Source organism: Marmota monax, unplaced genomic scaffold, assembly GCF_021218885.2.
Source record: "Marmota monax isolate L192 unplaced genomic scaffold, Marmota_monax_Labrador192_F-V1.1 WCK01_AAM20220418_F8-fsc00091, whole genome shotgun sequence".
In the NCBI taxonomy this organism is placed as follows: Eukaryota; Metazoa; Chordata; class Mammalia; order Rodentia; family Sciuridae; genus Marmota; species Marmota monax.
In genome coordinates this window covers 6,187,253-6,203,939 of record NW_026692434.1, presented here as the reverse complement: position 1 = coordinate 6,203,939, position 16,687 = coordinate 6,187,253, and the positions used below count along the sequence as shown (strand labels likewise).

Below are 16,687 nucleotides of genomic sequence, written 5' to 3'. Positions count from 1 at the left end.
GATCTTTTTAGAGCCATAATGGGAAACTCCTTCCTCCTTCAAGGTAGTAGTCCCTTGTTGTTCTTCCCCCTGTCTATAACACCAGTTAGAGCTTTCTGGCTTTGGACTCAGAGTTCCAGTATCCTGGGACTTCTTGAGAATAATTCCACCGGAATTAATCCTAGCCATCTAGCAGAAAGTTGTTAGCACAACAGAAATAACAGGGGTATAGTCCCATTTGGAGCAGGAGCCTTCCCTGGTAAGACAGGGTTAGGTACTAAAAATAGTAGTTCTTAGTAACCAGAAATGGCAGAATTTGGGCACTCACCTGGTTTCCATTTCTTATCACTTGTTTAGCAAACCTTTTTATCACTCAGGTTAAATATCCCTAATCTGGCTGGCTGTGGTGGCACACAACTGCAATCCCAATAACTCAGAAGATTGAGGCAGGAGTATCACAGGTCCTAGGCCAGCCTCAGCAACTTAGGGAGGTCTTAAGCAACTTGATGAGATCCTGTCTCAAAATAAAACATAAAAAGGACTGGGGGTGTGGCTCAGTGGTAAAACATCCCTGAGTTCAATCCACAGCATGCCCCTCCCCTGCAAATTCCTGATCTGAAAGCTTGAATCCAGAATATATCAAAACTTTTTGAGCACTTATATAAATTCCATATCATGAAACCTTGTTTTGTTATCAAAATTATTAAGAATATTTTGTAAAAAGCTGGGGATATAGCTCAATGGTAGAATGCTTGAATGCTTGCCTAGAATTTGCAAGGCCCTTGGTTTGATCTTCAGTACAAAAAAAAAAAAAAGAATTTGTATAAAACTATCTTCAGGCTTTACATATAAGGTATATATAAAACATAAATGAATTTCATGTTCTGATTTGGATCTCATCCTGAAGACGTATCATTATGTATATACAAATATTCCAAAATCTGAGAAAATTCAAAATCCAAAGTACTTCTGGTCTCACACATCTTAGACAAGGGATACTCAACTTGTAATTAACACAAAGCTTACGTGATCTATAGCAAATGAATTTTTTCTTATAATACTCTAAAGAGCACATGAAAATCTCCTCCATTTTCAAATTACCAATGATTTCTTTAGCAACATTACAAAAGGCTAATTTTTATATTTCAGTACCAAAACTGTAGTCAGTTTGGTTAACTTGGATCAATGAGATCAGAACCAACCAGTTAGTTCCAGATAAAATGTTTACACTAGCCATTTATAGATATCTTTTTAATGTTTTACTTTAAGACAAATAATCCCAGTAAAAGAGAGCAAAGGAAATTACATTTTAATGATAGCTTGAAATGGATACCATATTCCTGATTTATTTGTTTTCAGGAAACAGACAATTGCATTGTCGTACATGACTTTTAGAATTGCTCACTTAAATGCACATAATTATATTAAGTTTCTCTTACAAAAACACAACCATGTCATTTAAGGCAAAAAATATCAGCTTCTGGGGAGTTAAGTTAATATCTGCAATATTTCCTCAATGTGATTGAATGAAGTGATCCATATATTTAGTCGCCCAGGTTTCTTCATTCTTTGCGGTTTGCTTTTCATATGGGTAGGAGACATAATCACTTAGTGCCTGATTTCCTTCTCATTATTAGGCTTGTTTGACTTTCAAATTAAGAACTTTCGAAATCACTGAGTCAGTGGGAGGTGAGAAAGGCACCTTAGAATAAGAGATAATGACTTAAAAACTGAGGAAAGTGTCTTACTTTAAACAAAACTTGCAATCTACAGATATCAATTTAATTGAACAAAATGCAAACATTTAGATAAGACATAGCAAAAATTTTTAATTAACATCATACATGGGATATTTGCAATTAATTATTAGCTTGATCAAGCCTACATGTTGAAGAAGGCTGACAAACCTGAACTGAGAAAGCTTGTGGCTACTCAGTACTCAGCAAAATTGTGCTTCAAGACACCATTTGGGATTGACCAATGGGGTTTTGCTAAGTGTAAATGGGAGACCCTTCTCATTTCCATAGAGTGACACAACAGACAATCTACAGTTTTCACATTATACAACTATCTTAACATCCAAGAGATTTTTTCTTTGTGCGAGAGTAAGATAGACAAAATGGTCATGGCTTCGATGCATAAAAGTTTTCCACAATATAATTTATCACATTTTGCTATGATTAAGACCTCAGTGATGTGTTTAGGCATTGTTTCTGAATCTTCAGTCTTTAGCAATGCTGGATCAACTGTTCTGTGTTCGAGGCCTAAGAAGGCCTAAGAAGGGGTCCCTGATACATTCAGAATTCCTGCTGCCAGTGGGGTTCAACCTGGGACAGAGTATGTCCAAGAATCAGTGCTACCTGAAAGGTTCTGCCTCCCTCTTCTTCCTCTGCTAATATTTGGAGAGAATCTGCTGAGTACAGGGCAGGTGTCTGGCTTTAGGTCTGTGGATGGGTGTGTGTGTGTGCAATGTCCTTGGGAAGATATGTCAGAATTTCAGGTTGAGTAGAGACAAGGGTAGATGAAAATTTGCATTTAATAATTGACTAACATTCTATGTTTGGAAAATGAAAATAATAACCTTCAAAGCTTGACAAAATATTTTTAACTGGAGTGTAAAATTTAGATTCTATCTTCTGGGTATCTCCAGTAGCCAAGAAGTTTCTGAATGATACACTCCAAGGGATTGTATTAGGATCCAAGTGGGGTGAGAAGAGGAAGCTTTTAAAATTTCAGTGTTTATCAAAAGGGACAAAAATTTTAAAAATGTTGAAAAGCATTTTTAGGTAGAGAGCAGAACTGGTTTACTTGGGGATGGGTGCTGGGTAAGGCGTAGTGAAATTTCAAAGCAAAATAGTGGTAGGAATAAATAAGCAATCCAGGAAGAAGAAAAGATAGTCAGTGATAGAGAAGCTTCTGCTAGGGGCGACTTGGGAAGGATTGCTGGATTTCAGGGCCTCTTTTCTTTGAATGGCCAGTTACTATTCCTGGTCATTTTCCCTGGCTGCTGGAGAAGTTTGCCTGGAGGCAGCTCAGAGGTTTGCCAAGGGAAAAGCTCTTCCTTTCCGTTCTTGAGTTTAACTGATTTGAAATGTTCTTTTACCTCTCTTTGCCTTTGGCCCAGGTTCCGACCATCTGAGAGAGCTAGGTTTCTAAAAACCAGCCTGCATTTCTTTCTTTCTTTCTTTTTTTGTACTGGGAATTGAACCCAGAGGCACTTTACAACTGAGCCTCATCTCTAGTTATTTTAATTTTTTTTTATTTTGAGACAGGGTCTCACTAAGGTGCTTAGGGCCACACTAAATTGCTGAGGCTGGCCTGGAACTTTCGACCCTCCTGCCTCAGCCTCTTGAGTTGCTGGGAATACGGTGTGCCACAGCACCTGGCCATTTTTCACTTTCTGTTAAATGCATTTTAAATTTCCTTTCCTTGATCTTTTTGCTGCACTGATATATTATAAAGTGTGGTGATCAGCAGACCCGGCAGTGCTATCTGGCTTCTTAATTGTGAATGTTTATACAAGGAAACCAAACTGGTAATTTCAGATTTGGGACAACATTCTCAGGGACAATACAAAGTGTTTACTACAGTATAAAAAGTAAAGGAACCTTTAGTTTTAGCCTTTCATATGCAAAAATGTAATACATAATAGCAAAAGACATTCAGGGTATATTAAAAAATAAATAACTTGCAAAATTCTCTGTTTCTATATAAGAATAAGAGATGCTTAGGCAGTTGAATTCCCTAGCAATACTCATTATCCAAAAAATTGATTTCTTTTATTTTGGTTTGTTTCTCTCCTTCCCTCTCACTGCCTTTTAAGGGAGAAGTAATTTTCTGAACATTGTCTACTTCCTGGTGTTATTTCTGGCTTCTTTTTAAGCATTTTTTTTTCTCTCAGTTCCACTTAACTGTCCCCTTCCCCAGGGTCCTACCTGTGTGTCGGCTAAATGGCAATAGCTCCTCACACTTGCCCTTCACGTGGCCAGGATTGGCAAACCTGGGGTTGGTGCCATTGCAGAGATGCCCAGTCACACTGGCTATTCTACTCATCAGTGTTTCATGCATGTGTATAGAAGCTGACTACTCATATAGAGTTGAATCTGCCATCAGGGAATATGTTTCCATAAAGTCAAATATGTCAGATAGTGAGTCTATTTGCCCTGCTGGTCCTGAATTTCATTATTTGCACATTTTCTAAATGAAAAACATTCTTGTCATAAAGAACAACATGAAAATAATGTGCAAAATTGCTTGCCACAGCGCTAAATCACCAAAAGCGTACAAACTGACACTTAAATTACATTAATAATAAAATGACTGAATAGAAATGGGTTGGCAAATATATCTTGAAATAAGCAGCCATTTCTGTTATTCCCAAATTCTGTTTTACTTGATACCTTGTTAGCAGCTATTGAGAGCCATTATGTTTAAATACACATTATGGCCTAATTTTGAAAATGTATTTCGTATTTAGTTACAAAGCAGAAATGCCTGAAATTTGAAAGTGTTTTCTTCCACAATTTCAAAGTACAGTGTTGAAACTTGTAAATCACCTAATCTTGACGTTTTCATATACCCCATAGCATTAGCAGTGTTTGGTTTCTGATGATTTTAAACTCAAGGTACATTACTAAATGAGTGGGTTAATGTCGATGCACCTCGGAATTTCAGCCATCCCTAAACATGCATTTTCATGCAATTAAAAGATAACGGGCTTATAAACTGCCTTTCATGTTCTTCCTGATTCTTGCAATTTCAACTTTTTAGGAGGGCTTTCAAAAGAGTTCATGCAATGATATGTATGGCTAAAGGAACTGCTATGCCTAGAAAGAAAACAAAGAGCTTATTTCAGTTTGACATGAGGCAAGCTGAGGGCGTCTGTACTTTCTCCTGCTTTACAAATGCTCTGAGATGATCGGGATCTTCCAGTCCTTAGAGAGTCTGATGCAAAAGCAGCTTCCCTGGCTGGCTGCAGGGTGGCATCAAAAGTGTCTGTCTCTACCTCTTCGGGACCCACCTCTTCATCAGTTATAAACAATTTGGATTCCCTCCACTTGGGGTAAAAATCTTGGCTGCCTCTGGAGCCACTTGACTCACTCCCTGAAAGCTGTAAATTCAGTTCCTCTGTCGACCTAATCAGGTTTTGTACAGACAAAGATTTGCCCAAGTCCTTGGGCACCATGGGATGGACAGACAACAGAGTTTCTCCTCCCATGTCAAAGCTTTTCCGCAGGGAACGGTCCTTTGTCAGATCTGACTGTGCAACCTGAACATTTTCCTTGGAGGCAACAAGGCAGGTGGTGACGTCAGCAATGCTTTCCTGTAAGCCTGCGGGGTTTGGGTGCAGAGTCTCTGGCCTGGTCAGATGCTTGATGGCTGGGAGAGGAGGCGGGATCTGTAAAGTTGTTGGGGCTGCTGGCTTGGGTGCCACATTTATTTGGTTTGCAATGTTGCTGGTGGCCGCCACTGCGGAGCCATCACTTTGACTCATTGGCACCTGGGTTGCTTGACTGTGCATAGTAGGGCTAAGCGCATAGAAAGTCTGAGCGCTGAATTCATTTGGCGTCAGAATGAACTGCAGGCCTCGGGAGATGTTGGCACTAGCTGATCTGGTTAGGCAGCCACTGTTCTGCGCCGAACTGGACAGGTCTTTGCTGTCCACAGGGCTTTGATAATCAGATGTCTGTTCACATTCAAAAGATGGGATCTGGAATGAAGCCAAAGTGAGGGCTGAGGCAGAGCCTTTCCGGAGGACCTGTTGGTAGATGTCTAGCAGGCAGTCCAGCTTGGACTCAATGGACTGGACCTAAAAGGAGGGAAATGGTTACATATGAGGACGACCTGCTGTGAAGAATGAATCTCACTTCTGGAATTAAAATCACAGAGTGTGTCAATACAAAATAAATAAATAGAGTGTAAAGTGAAATGCAGTTTGGACTCAATGAATGTAGCATCTGGCAGTGATGGGGCAGGGAAGGTTGAAAGGGGGGAGAGATACTTTGGCTTCCATATAATTTCCATTGGCCAGCCCCCTCCACTTCCTTAAAATGGATGATTGGTGTTCTGAAAAGGTATATAAGCACTATAAAAATGTGACTTTAAGGTTGCCCATCCCAGTCAGATTGCCTTTCCCAGCCCCATTGATCCACTTTCTGGAACTTGACTGCATTTTAATAAGGAATTTATTCTATAGTGAAATTAAGACCTAAGTATCAATCCAGGTGAGTCTGAGTTTAAAAATAAAGGCACAAAATGCTTCAGGATTAATACTTGGAGTATTTATGATTCTTTTGGGAGGACAATTTGATTTCTGGATTTTTTTTTTTTTTTTTGTGGTTCTGGGGATTGAACCCACGGCCTTATACATGCAAGGAAAGCACTCTACCAACTGAGCTATATCCCCAGCCCTGAAAAATTGTTTTTATATGAGAAGATTACACTCTGGGTTACCAAAAATTCAATGTGTTATCACAGGTTCTACCTTATTTTTAAAAAGAGTGATCTAAAGGCCAATAAAAATGACCAAAACACAAAGGACAAGTAGATCTTTGCTATTTTACTACTGAAATCTATAGTTGCTTCCAGTTAAGTATTAATCAATGAGATAAAATTTTATATTCTTTATATGGAAATCCAAAGAGATGTTTTGGAGAATACTGTCATTGTACTGAGGAAGTTTAACATCATTCATTCTTTATTTTGTTCATTTATTTTTTTTCCTTTATATATATAAATATATAAACTATATATTCCATATATGTGGAAAATATATATAAAATAATATATATGTATTATTAAGAGAATATCTATCTATATGCCTTGTGGAAAATATATATAAAATAATATATATATGTATTTTTAAGAGAATATCTATCTATCTATCTATCTATCTATCTATCTATCTATCCCTTATCCCTAGGTGTATACATACTAGGAAAGTGCTTTACTACCAAGCAACCTCTTTTGCCCTATTTTCATTCCTTATAAATATGTCAATCATTACAAAAGATCCAGTTGCCTATAATCTATTTTGATAAAAAAAATCTGGCTTAGAAGTTAATTAGTGTGGTTGAGTTGTACCTGTTTTTCAACTTTGACCACCCGGCCGAGCATACTGAGGTCATCTGTGGTCTCATGTTCTGCCGTTATTTTTTCTCGGCTCTTCTTATCTGATGTGATTTGCCCTTTTCCAAGAATTTGATCAACACTACCAGAGAAAGAGGATATCTGATTATTAACACTGAAGATGGAGATTGTCCTAGGCCAGAGTGAAGTGTTTTCAATAGAAGAATTAAATACAAGTATCTTTAATTCATGTAAGTTGAGTGTGTTGTAGATGATATGCCTTTTTTCTTTCCTTTTATTTTTTGGTACTGGGGATTGAACCCAGGGGCCTTTACCACTGAGCCACATTCCCAGCCCTTCTAATTTTTATTTGAGACAGAGTCTCACTAAGTTGCTTATAATCTCACTAAGTTGATGAGGCTGGCCTGGAACTTGTGATCCTCCAGTCTCTGCCTCCTGAGCCACTGGGATTACAGGCATGTGCCACTGTGCCAGGCTGATGTGTTTATTTTCTTAGCATGAGGTTACATATGAGATTAATTTTCTTAATATTCTGGTCCATGATGAAGTCACCTATGGGTAATTTTCTGGAGGCAAAACTGTTTTTAAACAAAGTAACTTGCTCATTTCTACCTTGGACCAGGCAGTTTCTTAATTCGACCACTTCAAAATATGAAAAAAAATCATAACTATGATGATTTTGTATTATAGAACAGATTGTCCATTAAGATTTATTGTATATCTGATATTGGATGATAAGCAGATAAGAGAGCAACAGTCTCTTTCTTTTAGAATTTGAGTGAGAGAATATACATGAGGTAGAAATTCTAGATTAGTTCTACAAATTCTGTAGCAGTTCAACTTTGTAAAAATCATCAGATAGTTCTATTAAAGGACTTGTAAGATCATGGCTGCCTAGGCAGAGATTATAATACAATGAGTTATAATTTTCAAGGAGACTTGATCAGTCTTCTTGAAATGGGAATCACTTTCCTCTTTTTGTGGAAAGTTTGTTTTAGAATTGAATTATCAGGGATATTGACTCAACTTTCCAGTTTGCTTTGCTTGCACAGAAACATAGGCAGTGCCTACTTTCTGTTATGATATCTAATGTATTAAACTATAAGCTCTGCAAGAACTGGGTCATTATTTTATTAATCACTAAATGTCCAGTATGCCTGGCAAACATAATGGGCTCAATATTTATCTGCTGAATGAATGCGCAAGTTGTGATTTCTAAAATAGATCATCAGGCATTTTACGAAAATTCTGGTATATGATTCACTCTAAGCTAAGGTGTTCTGTGGGGATGCAAAAACCATTTAATCCTAGGTCCTTGCACTTTAAGAGCTGTTCAATCACAAATGTTGTTTTGTCTGAATATAAAGCAAGATTCTTTAAAAAAACTTGAATTGACTAAATATTTGGATTGAAGATGCCACAATCAACCACATGTGGTTGGAATTAACATGTTGAACTCATCATTCATTTCAATCATTCAATAAGAGCTCACTGGAAGAAAAACACTTATCTATCACTGTACCTGACGGCAATGAAGAAAAGGCCCTATCTAAGTGGACATCCAGGGGGAGTACCGTTGCAACCAAATAACAGTACAGGGGTTGAGTCTCAACTCTCTGGTCTATCACACCAAGATTATGAGTGGGCCTTGGCTCTGTATTAGACTTTAGTGCTGTAAGAGGTCAGAGAAGAGAAAGGTCTGTCTTCCTGGGGTAGATAGTTGGGTAAAGTTTAGTGAAGGAGTAAAGATTAGCTTAATACTGATTGGTTTTGAAAATAACAAAGCGATTGCAACATCGGCAATAATTCATACATCAGCAACTGAACACCCAGTGCCAGGGCTATTACATATATGTGTTACATGTATTAAATTGTTCAATACTAAGAATAACCCCAGGAGGTAAGCACTATCATTTTCTCCATTTTTACAGATGAGGAGACTGAGATGGCAGGAGGCTTTTAGTGGCTGATTTACATCTATGTTAAAAGCAAAGTAAAATCTACATTAAAACAAAAGTTCAATTGCCCACCAAAAATAAATTAGGAATATGGAACCCAGAGGTTTTGTCTGCTAAAGAGAAGTTGCTCCCAGATGGTTTTCATGCTTGTTCCTTTACAATGGATAATGTTTTTGTTGCTTACCGTGTTTGAAGGCTTTTAATTCTACATAGCATGTCCAGGTGACCAGCAGAATATTGTTCAATGACATCTTTTACATCATATGGGCGTAATGTTTCCTTAAATTTCCGTTTGGCCACATGAAATTTCATAATTCTGTATGAACAACATATTATGTATTAATTTTCATGACTTTGCTAAAAGAAGGGACCAAAATAGTTTACTGAGAAATATAAGAAACACTGGAGGGAAAAAGTCATGCATCAAATTATTTTAAGCTCCTACAGAAATGTCATATATAAGACCGAAATTACAGAGGACAATCTAAGAACATTCTTGTCAGACACACCTTAAGAGTAGAAACAATACACTTAAAAAAAAAAAGACTAAGCATTAAATATTGTTCATTGAAACCTCAGATTAAAACTGTAGTTGAAATGCAAATGTATTCTTTCCCTGAGATCTCACAAGTCCAAGATGTAACACCTAGGCTGTTCAAATGGACTTTTATGTAACTACATGCATTTTTGGAACACAAATGTGTTTTGAAAACTCTTTTATTCTCCTGAAGCAATGTACACTAATGCATGGAAATTTGTGAATTTTTTTTCATAAATTATTTCTGCATTATATTGCTGGATTAGCTAAGTTATTTTATGTCAAACACAACACACTTAGAAACTAAGCTTGGTATCTAAGCTTTTAAGAAGCAGAGGCCTTTTTTTAAAAAAATATTTTTTAGTTGTCAATGGATCTTTTTTTTAAAAAAATTTATGTATATATGGTGCTGAGAATGGAACCCAGTGCCTTTCACATGCTAGGCAAGCTCTCTACGTAGCACTGAGACACAACCCCAGCCCCAGAGGTCTTGTATTACAATGCCTCCCTCCCCTTAACAGGAGCCCCTGGTTTTGAAACAATATTTCATCAGTAACCTCCATGGTGCTAATGATAGCTAATCCACTTAAGATAACCAGTTACTGCAATAACTTCATAAAATTCATGATGAAAGCAAAGAAGCATTGTCAACTTAAGTTAGCCTATGCAGTCTTGTTGCAGGAAAATGTTATATATACCTATTGGTGTTGTTCAACTATTTAAAGACTCATACACTTCTATTATCAAATTCATGGCTACCAGGCTAATATTTATTGTTCCTTGGTGAAAAGTGGAAAGATGAGGAAGATTAGAGTTTAAAAAGAAAATATCCATTACCAATCCTAAGTGACAGCTTATTTCAACTAATCTAAATTGATTTATAAGTTAAAGAGCAACCCTACCTTGTATTGTTAACTTCAAGTTAATTATATCCCAACTATTGTCAAATCACTTATCTGTAATATTCTTACTCCCTCTCTTGACCACATTTTCTTCACCAATGTCTACTTTATTCAGGATAAGCTCTCCCCGCCCCCACACACCCCAAAAACGGTTAGACAGAATTATTCAGAGAAAGTAAAAGAAATCTGTTTTAATTTAACTTTTTGATATGTAGATTTGCTTATGAATTTGTTTGCCAGCATTTAGGTTCCATTGGGACACAGTTTCTGGGGTTGGCAAAAACCTGTGAAAATTCTACCCAAGCAATTACTATGTAAATATGTTCCCCTACACCAAAGTGTCAATTAGTATAGGCAGAAGCCTATCTTTTATCCAACAGTCAGTGCATAATAAGTTAGTTTTTTTTTTTTAAACTATCACTACTCCTATTGCAGCTGTTACCACTGCTATTCTTCAACGTGTGTGTTTGGAGTTTAGTGTAGTTCTTGACGTAGTAGGAGGAAGGACGGGAACCAATACAGAAAACATCCTCTATTCTGGATCATGTTACCAATAAAACTGGGAGAAGATATAATTGAACAGTCCAGAATCCTTCTTTGCTATTTTCAAAGTGGCTATTTGTCCCTGGGTGAGCAGGAAAGAAATACGTCTTCATACATCTCTAGGTGGTTTTATGGTTTTAGTTAGAACAGTGGAACCCTCTGCCAAGTAAAGTGTATTGCGTGTTTTATCTTCAGCTGTACTTGATAAGATATTCTTTTTTATCTTCTATATTTCAGGAAACTGAGATTCAAAGAATTTAAGTGACTTGCCCCTTTGCAACCAGCATGATGTAAAGCCAGGATCCGCCTCACACCCGTCTGGTTCTCGTACCCACATGACCTGGTTTCCCATGGCATCAACTCCGGAGAAGTAAGAGGGTGGCCTGGGACCTTCAGCAGTTCCTTCTTTCCCTCTGTGTCAGTGAAGGGACAAGTTTCAGCACAAGTCAGCATGTTTCCACTGACTGTAGCTCAGGCAATGGTGGCATGTCTGTCCAGTGGCAAGAGAGAACCCCCACTCTTCCAAACTGAATTACCTTTTTCCCCCTAAAGAGGCTCACACTTATTTCTTGGTCAGGTGTTGTGTGAGTTCTGTATGACAATGCATTTCAAAGTTGCATGTTGCTTTTCTCTTTTTTTTAATTAACATTATTGTTGTTATTATTTTATTAGAGCTTATAGTTATACATAGTAGTTGGGTTCATCCTGACAAACTCAAACATGCATGGAGATTGATTTTACTTCATGATTCCCCCACTCCATCCCTCCTATCTTCCCTCCCCTCTCCCATTCTCTTTCTTCTACTTGACTTCCTTTTGTTCATCTATTAATTTGTTTGATTGATTCTTTATATTATCCTATCTTTCCCTTCCCCTTTCCTTTCCTTTACTCTAGCTTCCACATGTGAGAGAAAACATTTGACCTTTGGGTTTCTGAGTTTAGCTTATTTCACTTAGCATGATATTAAAAATTATTATTTTAATTATACGAATTGATGGTGTACAATGTGATAATTTTATACATGCATACAGTATGTAATGGTCAAGTCAGGATAGTTAATATTTCTGTCTCCTTAAACATTTGAAGATATTTTTGATTAACATGTAATTACTGAACATGTTTGTGGTGTGCCTTGTGATATTTCAGTATATGTACTAAACGAATCATGGAGATTCATATTTCTATTTTTTCATCATTGCTTTGTGATTGGAGCCTTTTAGATCCTCTCTTCTTATTCTTTATAAAACATGTAATAGGTCATTGTAAACTTATCACCCCACTGTTCTGTAGACACTTTACTTCTATCTACTTGTGTTTGGGTATCTGTTAGCCAACTTGCATATATGTACTCCTCCCCACCCTTCCCAGCCTCCAGTAGTCACTGTTATACATTCTAATTGACTTAAGAAAAAAACATTCACATGTGAGGGAGAATGTGTGGTATCTGTCTTTCTGTGTCTAACTTATTTTTCTTAGCATAATGTCCTCCAGTTCCGTTCATTTTGCTGCAAATGATGAGATATCATTCCTTTTTATGGTTGGATACTATTCCATTGTGTATATGTGTCACATTTTCATTATCCATTCATCCATTAATGAGCATCTGGGTTGATTCTGTATCTTAACTATTGCAAATAGTATAGCAACAAACATGGTGGCTCAGGTCTCTTTGCTATGCTGATATAATTTCCTTTGAATGTATGTACCTAGAAATGGGACAGCTGTATCATATAGTAGATCTATTTTTAGTTTCTTGAGGAATGGTTCTCCTTAGCAGCTGTACTAATTTACATTCCCATCAACCTTATATGAGAATATGAGAGTTTCCTTTTCTTCACATCCTTACCAGCATTTATTATTTTTTGACTTTTTGATAATGGCCTTTCTAACTGGAGGGAGATGATATCTCCCTGTGTTTTTTTTTTGTTTAGTTTTGGTTGGTACAAGGATTGAACAGCACATCCGCAGCCCTATTTTGTATTTTATTTAGACAGGATTTCACTGAGTTGCTTGGCGCCTCACCATTGCTGAGGCTGGCTTTGAATTTACAATCCTCCTGTCTAAGCTTCTTGAACCACTGGGATTACAGGCGTGGGCCACTGTACCTGGCTCATTGTGGTTTTAGACTTGCATCTCCCTGAAGGCTAATGAAGTTGAGCATTTTTACATAAATTTGTTAACTATTTGAGTTTAATTTTTGAGAACTGTCTACTTATATTTTTAAATTGGATGATTTGATTTTTGTTATTGAGTTTTATTTATTTATTTTTTCAATACTGGGGATTAAATTCAGGAATGCTCTACTACTGAGCTACCTCCCCAGCTCTTTTTAAATTTTATTTTGTGATAGGGTCTTGTCAGTCCCAGGCTGGCTTTGAACTTGCAATCCTTCTGCCTCAGCCTCCTGAGTAGCTGGGATTACTGGCATGCATCATCACACATGGCTGGTATTATTTTTTTTCAATTTTATTTTATTTTTAAAATTTATTCTAATTTGTTATATATGATAGCAGAATGCATTTCAATTCATATTACATATATGTAGTGTTATTGAATTTTAAAGTTCCTAATGTATTTTGGATATATCTCACCCTTATGAGATGAAGTTTGCAAAATGCTTTTCTCTTTTTCTTTCAGAAGTACATTTGACAGACAATATTTCTCCCTAATTCATATTTTATATAGCCCTTAAATAATTTCACTTTTACTTAGACAACTTATTATTTATGTGCTAGCCACATTAATGAAAATCCATTTTATAGTTTTGATCAATATTAAAAAAGAAACTGATTACCATTTATGTTATTTCAGTATAGCCATATGATGATAGTTATGTAAAGTCGATTTAAAAATTCCTAAATAGCTTACTATTTCTTACATATCATACAATTCTTCAGGAGGTACTGCTTGGTCTTATGTGCTTTATTTACAGATTTTCATACTTTATGTACCAGAATGAAATGGTGAAAACTGGATTAATAACTATCATTTCAATTCTTTGGAAAAGAGTAATATATACAGTGATGGGCTGTAGTAGGCTGATACTGACTCCTAAGAGCTGATTCTTGAAATTGTTAGGAATTTTTATGGTTGTTAAATATAGCCAATATTAAAATTTAAATCTTACAGTCAAATACATTGTATTAAAAACAAAGACAATACATACTCAAAACTCACCATTTCCTAATTATTTTATTAATATTGCTCTTTTATGGTCCTGCATTGTTCCTTCCATCTTTGTATCACTGTGGTAGAAATCCGACCTAATGATATAATGCTGCACATCTCTTTTCAATTCCAGGATTAGGGATAGCCCATTGGAAGCTTGAAACCAGTGATTGTAAAAGTATTTACGGTACAGAAATTTGGCAAAGATGTAAACCAGCACTTTGTTTTCCTGGAGAGCTGGTTGGTAAGCATGTCCTAGTGCGCTGCTGAGGGCATAAGTCCATCTTACTAAGGATTAAGCTTTCTAAGATGGAGATCAAATAGGTTTTCTTAGCTGGCTGTATTGTGGGTTGAAAACAAAAACTGAAAAGAGGTTTGAGGTAAAACCAGGCTTGGTGCCGTGGAGCAGTAGTTCCAGCTACTTGAGAGGCCTAGGTGGGACAAGGAATAAACCCAGGAATTTGAGACCAACCTGGGCAATATAGTGAGACCCTGTCTCAAAAAAAAAAAAAAAAAAAGAGAAGTTTAAGATGAAAATTTTAACCCATAATTTTATGTTTTATATTTGCAGAGGGAATGTTTAAAGACATAAATATTTTTTGAAATCAATAATTTATATAAAGAATGATGGCCCTGACATTTTACTTGTTATGTAAGGAACAACGAAACATGTCCTAATCGTTTCCTGCATGTAAGGCAAGCACTCTACCATCTAACCTGTTATAGCCTTGGAATAAAAACTTCAAAATGTAAGTAAGACCATATTGCCCCCTCCTAGGATCCTCTTTTGGGTTACATGACCTACTGGGTAAACATCAGATTCCTTAGCATACCCTCTAGAGATGTTCATGGAGTGGTGGTCTCTTGTCTACCTCTTTCACCTCCTCACCTTTCTCTTCCTCTTTGGAATGTAGGTTTCAGCAAGTATTTGTAGGTCCACAAAAACACCATTCAATCAATTATCACTTTATTTACTGCTTCTTCTTCTCTCTCTCTTTTTTTTGTGATGCTGGGGATTGAACCCAGTGCCTTGTGCACGCAAGGCAAACACTCTACCAACTGAGCTATCTCCCCAGCCCACTTCTTTTCTTTTTTGATTTTCTTGTCATCAAAGTGCTCATTCCTCAGGGTTCTCTCCTTGTATTCCACTTCAACTGCTAACTATTCCAGATTCAGAGCAATCATAAGCTTCTTGATATATATATATATATATATATATATTTTTTTTTGTGTGTGTGTGTGCGCACGTGGTGCTGGGGATTGAACCCAGGGCCTGTGTATGTGAGGCAAGAACTCTACCAACTGAGCTATATCCCTATATCTTTCAATCATAAGCTTCTTTAGGAAGTCTTTTCCAGCTTCTCCCACTGGGGTAGATAGTCTTTCTTTGTGCCCTCAAGTGGGCTATCATGTAGTTAAATATGTGGCAGTGTATTTCACCCACTGGCATTTATTAATGTCAGGAACTGTTTGTTTGCTTTGAAGGTACTGGGGATTGAAATCATGAGTGCTTTACCACAGAGCAACATCATAAGCCCTGTTTGTTTTTATTTTGAGACAGGGCCTCACTAAATCACTCAGGCTGGCCTCAAACTTGGGATCCTCCTGCCTCAGTCTCCCAGGCCACTGGAATTACAGGAGTGCATCACTGTGCCCTGCTAGGGACTATGTTTTTTATCCTATCGTCCTGCACAATCCCTGGCAAGTATTAGGAGTTCAGTAAATGCTAGCTGAAGAAATGAATGAGGATTTACTATTGCATAGTTGTTTAAAGCTTTTGTTCTGCGATAAGGCAGTCTTTTGTAGAAATCTAAAAAGATTGTCTTAGGTTAGATTCAAGTTCTTCAGGCACATTTCAGAAACAACATACCATTTGACTCTCCTCCACAGGTACAAGAAGCTTCTTAAAATAAAACAAATGCTTATATGTTTGAGAGCAGGAACATGCCTAGTGCAGAAAAATAATTTAAATAGAACTGTTTCTGAAAATCATGAAAATAATAATATTCTTTTCTCTTAGATTGCTACTGTAATTAGGATCTCACAAAACAATTGAATCACAAACAATAAAATGTCATTATAAGGAAGTAAGGAGAAAGGCCAAAACAAGTTAAAGTTCAAGTAATGAACAAATGATATTGTAACCCAGTCAGTAGCAAATGTAAATAGAGAACTTATATAAAGTCAGTATGGAATTAGGAAATGAACCAGTTTGGTTTCAGTGTTGAGCTCTTAATTATAGTACTCATTATTGTCTTAAGAAACTTTATTGTATTAAGATGCTTTGAATATGCTAGGGTTCACATGTGGCTGGCACAAGCAGGTGCTTAATAAACCTTTGTGAAGTGAAAGGCCTGTACTATTGGAATAATTAGATGGTCTGTTGTAGAGCCATCAAGAGGCTAAGGAGTGACTGACACACTCATTGGCTTCTTTTTTCACGAGGGTAAATAGCATCATCTGGTCAGTAGAGAACAAAAAGCCAAACTCAGTACTGTCAAGTCTCTTTT

At 36.8% G+C, this 16,687-nt stretch overlaps 1 protein-coding gene across 2 annotated transcripts in view; it reads right to left on the bottom strand.

Annotated features, from left to right (window-relative positions):
• Positions 1-1,265: 1,265 nt before the first annotated feature.
• Positions 1,266-16,687, bottom strand: part of Kcnq5 (potassium voltage-gated channel subfamily Q member 5) — a 550,965-nt gene continuing 535,543 nt past the window's right edge. For both annotated transcript variants that reach the window (XM_046443015.2, XM_046443014.2), the window contains 3 exons: positions 9,211-9,342; positions 7,063-7,189; positions 1,266-5,788 (listed from right to left, as the gene is read on the bottom strand). In XM_046443015.2, coding sequence (XP_046298971.1) covers positions 4,826-5,788; positions 7,063-7,189; positions 9,211-9,342 — 1,222 coding nt within the window. In that variant the 3' untranslated portion in view covers positions 1,266-4,825. The remainder of the gene's footprint in view (positions 5,789-7,062; positions 7,190-9,210; positions 9,343-16,687) is intronic.